At 43.5% G+C, this 9,578-nt stretch overlaps 1 protein-coding gene across 1 annotated transcript in view; it reads left to right on the top strand.

Moving 5' to 3' along the window:
- The first annotated feature begins 22 nt into the window (after positions 1 to 22).
- SCP2 (sterol carrier protein 2) overlaps positions 23 to 9,578 on the top strand; it is a 50,995-nt gene continuing 41,439 nt past the window's right edge. The window contains exons 1-5 of the mRNA XM_073643461.1: positions 23 to 160; positions 6,717 to 6,768; positions 7,042 to 7,113; positions 8,703 to 8,834; positions 9,398 to 9,462. Coding sequence (XP_073499562.1) covers positions 110 to 160; positions 6,717 to 6,768; positions 7,042 to 7,113; positions 8,703 to 8,834; positions 9,398 to 9,462 — 372 coding nt within the window. The 5' untranslated portion in view covers positions 23 to 109. The remainder of the gene's footprint in view (positions 161 to 6,716; positions 6,769 to 7,041; positions 7,114 to 8,702; positions 8,835 to 9,397; positions 9,463 to 9,578) is intronic.

The raw sequence follows: 9,578 nt of genomic DNA, 5'->3' as shown, positions 1-9,578 counted from the left end.
TGTGCTATCGCCGCTTTAAGTAATTAGAAGGGCGGCTGGTAGATCAGTGTCCTAAAGGGTCGGCTGGGTATTGCGCAGTAGAGACAGTAGAGACTTGACAGTTGCCGAGATGGGGTCCATCCAGAGGAGAGTCTATGTGGTGGGCGTTGGAATGACCAAGGTCTGTCAGTGAGATCGTCTTTGTGTTGTGTGTAGTGTGATCTGCCTGTTCTAGGGAGCGTTCACACCTGCGATTTGTGTCATGTTTGTTTTACAGATTAGAATGCAGTTATGCGACTTTAAAAAAAAAGTTTTCAAAAACTTTGAAACAATTTAAGTTGCAGCAGGAAAGAGGGAGACACAGATGGATCCACCCTGATCAGTGCTTGTTATCACATTTTTGGTGAATCGGTCACAGATTTAGTAATTATAGTGCAGAATTCTGCACTATTTGTCTGGCACCATGACAGAACCCAACAAACCCACCTATGAGGTCGGCGCGGACCATCCGATGCTGCTGATCTGGGGCTTTAAACTTATAAAAAGTTTTCTGTTCCTTAAACAGAACGGAAATCTGGAAATTACCATTTTTGACGGGTTTTTTAACGTTTTGCTATGTGTTCACAGCCCAAAAAACAGAGAAATGCACAGTGCTGGAGTAGCAGCAATCTGGGTGATCATTACTAATCTCGTCCTAACGCCACATGCAAAATGTGCAGAGGAAATTGTCTTGAATTAGAGATTTTAGGCTGCAGACGTCCCCCAGCGATAACCACTAATGGTGCATGGGACATTCTGACTGACCCCCTCCTCCCCCTCCCAGAGGGTCTCGTACCTGGCACTCCTTGTACTCTGTGTGCAGAATTATTAGACAGTGAGTATTGTGACAATATCATTTTTATGCAGATTTTTCAGCTCGGTTGTATATACTGGAATTCCTATTTGGATGAAGCAGATCAGGTAATAATAATATTTATTTTTATATAGCGCCAACATACAGTTATATGAAAAAGTTTGGGCACCCCTATTAATCTTAAGCTTAATGTTTTATAAAAATTGGTGTTTTTGCAACAGCTATTTCAGTTTGATCTATGTAATAACTGTTGGACACAGTAATGTTTCTGCCTTGAAATGAGGTTTATTGTACTAACAGAAAATGTGCAATCTGCATTCAAACAAAATTTGACAGGTGCATAAGTATGGGCACCCTTATCATTTTCTTGTTTTAAATACTCCTACCTACTTTTTACTGACTTACTAAAGCACTTTTTTTGGTTTTGTAACCTCATTGAACTTTGAACTTCATAGCCAGGTGTATGCAATCATGAGAAAAGCTACTTAAAGTGGCCACTTGCAAGTTGTTCTCCTGTTTGAATCTCCTCTGAAGAGTGGCATCATGGGCTACTCAAAACAACTGTCAAATGATCTGAAAACAAAGATTATTCAACATAGTTGTTCAGGGGAAGGATACAAAAAGCTGTCTCAGAGATTTAACCTGTCAGTTTCCACTGTGAGGAACATAGTAAGGAAATGGAAGAACACAGGGACAGTTCTTGTTAAGGCCAGAAGTGGCAGGCCAAGAAAAACATCAGAAAGGCAGAGAAGAAGAATGGTGAGATCAGTCAAGGACAATCCTCAGACCACCTCCAGAGAGATGCAGCATCAACTTGCTGCAGATGGTGTCACTGTGCATCGGTCAACTATACAATGCACTTTGCACAAGGAGAAGCTGTATGGGAGAGTGATGCGAAAGAAGCCGTTTCTGCAAGCACACCACAAACAGAGTCGGCTGAGGTATGCAAAAGCACATTTGGAGAAGCCAATTTCTTTTTGGAAGAAGGTACTGTGGACTGATGAAACCAAGATTGAGTTGTTTGGTCATACAAAAAGGCGTTATGCATGGCGGCAAAAAAACACAGCATTCCAAGAAAAACACTTGGTACCCACAGTAAAATTTGGTGGAGGTTCCATCATGCTTTGGGGCTGTGTGGCCAATTCCGGCACCGGGAATCTTGTTAAAGTTGAGGGACGCATGGATTCCACTCAGTATCAGCAGATTCTTGACAATAATGTTCAAGAATCAGTGATAAAGTTGAAGTTACGCAGGGGATGGATCTTTCAGCAAGACAATGATCCAAAACACCGCTCCAAATCTACTCAGGAATTCATGCAGAGGAACAATTGCAATGTTCTGGAATGGCCATCCCAGTCCCCAGACCTGAATATCATTGAACATCTGTGGGATCATTTGAAGAGGGCTGTCCATGCTCTGCGACCATCAAACTTTACTGAACTGGAATTGTTTTGTAAAGAGGAATGGTCAAAAATACCTTCATCCAGGATCCAGGAACTCATTAAAAGCTACAGGAAGCGACTAGAGGCTGTTATTTTTGCAAAAGGAGGATCTACTAAATATTAATGTCACTTTTCTGGTGAGGTGCCCATACTTATGCACCTGTCAAATTTTGTTTGAATGCAGATTGCACATTTTCTGTTAGTACAATAAACCTCATTTCAAGGCAGAAACATTACTGTGTCCAACAGTTATTACATATATCAAACTGAAATAGCTGTTGCAAAAACACCAATTTTTATAAAACAATAAGCTTAAGATTAATAGGGGTGCCCAAACTTTTTCATATAACTGTATTCTGCAGCGCTTTACAGATGTCATCGCTGTCCCCATTGGGGCTCACAATCTACATTCCCTATCAGTATGTCTTTTGGAGAGTGGGAGGAAACCGGAGAACCCGGAACAGTGCTCAGAGACACGACCGAGGTGAGGAGGCCGAGCCCGACCACCATTGAGCTAGACACAGAAGTACTAGGTGCTCAGAGACACTGCCGAAGTGAGGAGGCTGAGCCTAACCACCACTGAGCAAGACACAGAAGTACAAGGTGCTCAGAGACCAGGCCGAGGTGAGGAGGCCGAGCCCGACCACCACTGAGCAAGACACAGAAGTACAAGGTGCTCAGAGACACGGCCGAGGTGAGGAGGCTGAGCCCGACCACCACTGAGCAAGACACAGAAGTACAAGGTGCTCAGAGACACGGCCGAGGTGAGGAGGCTGAGCCCGACCACCACTGAGCAAGACACAGAAGTACAAGGTGCTCAGAGACACGACCGAGGTGAGGAGGCCGAGCCCGACCACCATTGAGCTAGACACAGAAGTACTAGGTGCTCAGAGACACTGCCGAAGTGAGGAGGCTGAGCCTAACCACCACTGAGCAAGACATAGAAGTACAAGGTGCTCAGAGACCAGGCCGAGGTGAGGAGGCCGAGCCCGACCACCACTGAGCAAGACACAGAAGTACAAGGTGCTCAGAGACACGGCCGAGGTGAGGAGGCTGAGCCCGACCACCACTGAGCAAGACACAGAAGTACAAGGTGCTCAGAGACACGGCCGAGGTGAGGAGGCTGAGCCCGACCACCACTGAGCAAGACACAGAAGTACAAGGTGCTCAGAGACACGGCCGAGGTGAGGAGGCTGAGCCCGACCACCACTGAGCAAGACACAGAAGTACAAGGTGCTCAGAGACCAGGCCGAGGTGAGGAGGCTGAGCCCGACCACCACTGAGCAAGACACAGAAGTACAAGGTGCTCAGAGACACGGCCGAGGTGAGGAGGCTGAGCCCGACCACCACTGAGCAAGACACAGAAGTACAAGGTGCTCAGAGACACGGCCGAGGTGAGGAGGCTGAGCCCGACCACCACTGAGCAAGACACAGAAGTACAAGGTGCTCAGAGACACGGCCGAGGTGAGGAGGCTGAGCCCGACCACCACTGAGCAAGACACAGAAGTACAAGGTGCTCAGAGACACGGCCGAGGTGAGGAGGCTGAGCCCGACCACCACTGAGCAAGACACAGAAGTACAAGGTGCTCAGAGACACGGCCGAGGTGAGGAGGCTGAGCCCGACCACCACTGAGCAAGACACAGAAGTACAAGGTGCTCAGAGACACGGCCGAGGTGAGGAGGCTGAGCCCGACCACCACTGAACAAGACACAGAAGAGAAACGTTAAGCGTGCGCCAAGAAATATCTGAAGACAAATTGTTCAAAGGTTTTATGGACTGATGAGATGAGTCCCTCTTGATGGACCAGATGGATGGGCCGTGGCTGGATCAGTAACGGGCACAGACCTCCACTTCCGCTCAGATGCCAGCGACGTGGAGGTGGGCACTGCTATGGGCTGGGATTATTACATCTGATCTAGTTCCACCTTTTTGTGTTGACGATGGACTCAAAATCAGCTCCCAAACCTACTGCCTGTTTTTAGAAGACCCTTACTTCCAGCAGTGGTACAGGAAAAAGTCTGCATCTTTCAAGAAAACCAGGATTGTTCTGCAGGACGAGGCTCCATCACAGCATTGACGTCTCCACTGCTCGAGGCCAGGAAAAGATCTTAAAGATGAAAGAATAATGACCTGTCCTCACCTGATCCAAGCCCTACTGAGAACTTTTGGGTCCTTAAATGGGAGATTTATGGTGAAAGAGAACAGTCACCTCTGATCAGTGTCTGGGGGGCTGTGGTTGGTGTTGCCCAAAAAAGTGGATCATTAACAGATTAAGAAACTGACGCCATTTAAAGAAGGCGTAGGACTGGTATTGAAAAGAAGGGCGGCTATAAGGGTCACTGGCAGACTTTATTTTTTTTTGTACATTGAGTTTGGTTCTAATTCTTACTGTAACAGATGAGCATAAACAATTTTGTGATGGAAAATTGATGTTTTTCATTCAATTGCATAATAATTCTGCACACATAGATATTCTCCTATGATAGACAAAACCTCACTTTTTTCTTTCTTGGATATTCAGGTTTATTAACCTTTTGACTGACAGCACTGTAGGTTTTCAATAATTAATAAAAAAAATAAAAAAAAATCAGCAAAAGTACAAATGGTCTAATTCTGTACACTGTATAATCTCACGCACTTTGCTGACACTATGAAATGCAGCAGAAAATCCTCTACGTTTTTTTCTATATGGAAAGGTGCCCTATAGGGTAGATTCTCATGTCGCAGAAAGTTCTGTAATTAATTAATGGAATTTCTGCAGCAAAATCGTTAAGGTGATAATTCCCCATCCGTCCACTGCATGTTCCTTTATGCTGCAGGTTGTCACTGCGAGTCTCAGCCTTTGCAATGCGGAGGGTGACCTGCAAATCTCAATGTGGATTTGTCGCAGATACTTCGACTGGCAGCAGATAATTTGTGCCCGTAAGAATATGTTCATGCATAGAAAACTTGGTGTTTTTTTTTTTGTTTTGTTCTTTTTGCTCTGAAATCCACATTTGGCTTTTGCTCCAGATTTCCCTCTTTGTGAATGTTGCATAACATTCATCTGTTGCCCTTTGAACAGACAGAAGAAGTAAATCTGTGATGGCGTCGTGATAAAAAAATACGTGAAACGCACTTGTATTAGCTTATCAGTACGTGACTAATTAAAAAGTTGATCAGATCTATATGTAAACTGGCCCTTGACCTTCTCCATCACCTCAATCGGTCCCTATACAGATCTATATTAATCTGTTATCTAGCACTGATCCTGGAGGTTTAAGTCTGTCCAGAGCTGAAATCTCCAAGCATTTTCTTTCTGGTTCCTACTCTTGGAAATCTCCTCTTTGTTCCTGGTGCAACAAAGTAATCCCATATAGAACGGCTTGTCGTGGGGCATTATAAAAGATCTTGGGGTGGGGGGCAAGAAACAATAGAAATGTGACATTAAAGGGGTATTCCCATCTTCAAGATCCTATCCCAATATGTAGTATTTATAATAATAATATTAGCAAATACCTCCAATTAGAAATGTAGTATAGTTCTTCTGATTAGCTATATCTCTTTCCTCATGTGCAGTCATTGCAGTAGCTTAGATATCCATGGTTATGACCACTAACAACTAACTATCACTATTAGTGGTCTTAACTATGGATACCTGAGCTACTGCAATGTCCTGCATAGGGAAAGAGACGTAGCAAATCCGAAAACTATACTACATTTCTAATTGGAGGTATTTGCTAACATTATTTTTAAACCTAGTACATATTGGAATAGGATCTTGGAGATGAGAATACCCCATTAACTCTAGAACTAACGGACCAAGTCTGTTAGCTAAAAGAAACAAGCCCATAGTATTAGGCTTCCTCCACCATCTGTACAGCGGGCACAATGCGATCAGGGGGTAACGTTCTCCTGGAATCACCAAACCCAGACTCCTCCATCAGACACCAGATAGAGAAGTGCGATCCGTCACTGCACAGAACACGTCTCCTCCAGAGTCCAGTGGTGGCGGCTTTACACCACTCCATCCGACGCTCCGCATTGTGCTTGGTGATGTACGGCTGCATGCAGCTGCTGGACCATGAAGCTCCTGGTGGGGGCGCAGTGTTTGTGCTGATGTTATACCAGAGGAGGTCTGGACTGTGCAGTTATGGATTCAGCAGAGCGGTGGTGACTTTTCTATCCTCTGCTCCTCAGCACTCGGCCCCCCGCTCTCTAACGTTACGGGGTCTCCACTTTGTGGCTAAGTTGCTGCGGTTCCACTTCTCAGTAATATCACTCACAGGTGATGGGGGAAGATTTAGGAGGAAGAAATATCATGAATGGTCTTGTTACCTCCTATTACAGGACTGTGCTGGTATGCCAAGGTGACCCCTATTTGCACCTTATTAGTTCCCTTATTCCTGTATAACGTCTTTGTTCTTATAGTGCAGAAAGTAACTTATTTTACTGTTTTTAGTTCCTGAAGCCACGAGATGCAATTGACTATCCGGATATGGCCAAGGAGGCAGGTGAGTGTAAGGCATAATGTTTCTTAGTGCCGCGAGCCCCATCTTGTATGTTAGACTTAGACAAGTCCTCCGGAGAAGAAGAAGGCAATCATTAATTTGTTTCACATAAGCAGACGAGTTATCCCTCTAGGCATGTGTACAATCCAAGTAACCGGGTAGTCATTTTACTAAGAAACTTTCTGAATCCAATAAAATGTTTGGAAAAGGACGGCGCCCCCCGCAGCCTCCTCTCTGTAGCTGTCTCGTCAATGATCGTTTTCTTCTTTATTACAGGACAGCAGGCTCTGGCGGATGCGGGCGTCCCATACTCCTTGGTGGAGCAGGCGTGTGTGGGCTACGTCTATGGTAAGCAATATAATGTATTTTATGACCAGTTCAGCTCTGCTACATCTGAAGACTAAATGCAGCAATGTGGCAGTCGGGAGAAAATTCTTAGTTTTCTGTAATGGCATGAAAACTAAAAGTACAGAAATACCATCATCTTTCTCTTTACACCATAGGAAGATACATAGGTTATAGAAGGGGGGGTGGTCTTACTAGGGTTCCCCCTTTATTTTATATATATATATATATATATATATATATATATATATATATATATATATATATATATATATATATATATATATATATATATATATATATATATATATATATATATAATTTTTTTTTATTTATTTATTTTTTTGGTAGTTAAAAAAAAAAAAAAAAAACAATTTAGTAAAGTTAATATTACACTAAGGCTGCGTGCCCACGTTGCGTATTACAAGCGTATATGCTGCGGAATTTCCACAGCGTAAACGCTTGTAAAACGCATGTATATCCGCCACCCCATGGTCCCCAATGGCATTCCGCAATGTCAATGCCCATGCTGCGGATTTTTCCGCAGCGTATATGCTGCGGTCAAAAATCCGCAGCATGTTCATTAATTTTGCGTTTCCGCATGCGGAATCAATGTGCGGATGGTACCCAAGTCTGGAGGAGAGGAGATTCTCATCCAGACCTGGGTACCAAAGAACCTGTAAAAAAAAGAATAAAATAAAGTTTATACTTATCTTCTGATGTTTTCCCTCCGTCGTGCTGTTGTGTGAAGGACCTGCCACGTCATTGAGTCATGTGACCCATCACATGACTCAATGACGTCCCCGCAGGTCCTGCACACCACAGTGTGAGCCGCTCAAGACTCCGGACGGGGCAGAGAATGCATCAGAAGGTGAGTATAAAGTTTATTTTTTTATTTTTTACCATTCTGATTCTTTTTTTTAACTATTACTTGGTCACACTATATATGCCGGTTGCATGGATTTATATAGTGTGAACAAGTTGTCAAGCACTTTTCCAAGTGATGCTTAAATCACTTGGAGAAGTGCTTGATAACCCTCATACAGAAATGCATGCAAAGACGCCTCACAAACGCTTCTACCTGGCGGGAAAACCGCATGTAAAATCCGCATGCGATTTTCCCGCCAGTGAGAAGCGTAAAAAATATGCTTCAGTTCCGCAACATGGGCACTTAGCCTAACTATAACTCGGCTATTTTAAAGTAAGGTGAATGTCGTTTAAAAGAAAATAAACTGGAATGTCAATTTTTCAATATATATTGTATATTGATGACTGGTGTTAATCCAAACTACATTTTGTCCCACTACCCTCCCCCCCTAAAAAAAAAAAAAATTAGAATAAATAATAATAATAACCAAGCCTTAAATACAGTTATGTTGATGGGAAAATAAAAATGTTATGTTTTTTTTTTTTGGAAGAGGGCAAGAAAAAAAAAAATAAATCACCATCTCCTTAAGGATTAAAAGGTAGAGAGCGTGGGCCTAATGGATAGTAGACAGGACATCTTGTCTGGATGATGGAGGGGTCGTCTCAGACAGGTGGTCAGGTACCAGAGTGTCACATTCTAAAATGTCGGGGGTTTTTTCTTGCAGGTGACTCAACGTGTGGACAGCGGGCGATCTACCACAGCCTGGGGCTCACGGGGATCCCCATCATCAATGTCAATAATAACTGTTCCACCGGCTCCACGGCGCTCTTCATGGCCAGACAGATCGTCCAGGGAGGTGAGAGATGGATACGGCTTATATACTGCTGTGACAGATCCACATCGCTGCAAAATATGATGCAAATGTAATCAAGGACGGTGTCAGCCTCATATGGGGCACAGATGTATAACATACATGTGGCGTCCTTGTCTTCCATTTCCTTCCGCAGCAAAATGACTTTTAAAGGGATCCTATCAGCACGGTTTTACATATGGAAGTAATGGTCTGGCTGTGTAGGCACTTGTTCCCCGATGAAAACGATACCTTATATGTAAAGATCTGATGTGCCAATCATGAGAAATCTAGTGTAGAAGCTATATACAAAATAGGCTGGAGGTGCACTGGGGGCGTGGCAGTGCCCTTAGACTGCATTGACACGCCTCCTATACATTTCCAGCTGATTTGCATATGCCTTTTACAATAGATTTCTCCTGACTGGCACATCTGATCTTTACAAAAAACTATATAATTTATATCTGAGAAGAAGACCCTTCACAGACTTAAAATAATTTCTTAATAATCACTTTTTCCTATAATATTGGTGATTTCTGCAGGTCTCTGATTTATACTGTTCTCCGCAGGGTTGGCGGACTGCGTCCTAGCTCTCGGCTTTGAGAAGATGGAGCGAGGCTCATTAAAACCCATGGTCGGTATTTAATTTGCTGATGTGATTCGGCTTCATTCTGTATTTTATGGAAGTAAAATAATTAATAACTTATTAAATAACTTTTTTTTGGTAACTTATGTTCTTTTGTATATTTT

Source organism: Phyllobates terribilis, unplaced genomic scaffold (assembly GCF_046119375.1).
Source record: "Phyllobates terribilis strain yellow unplaced genomic scaffold, ASM4611937v1 Scaffold_8__6_contigs__length_399053987, whole genome shotgun sequence".
Taxonomy (NCBI): Eukaryota; Metazoa; Chordata; class Amphibia; order Anura; family Dendrobatidae; genus Phyllobates; species Phyllobates terribilis.
This window is presented reverse-complemented; position numbering and strand designations above follow the sequence as displayed.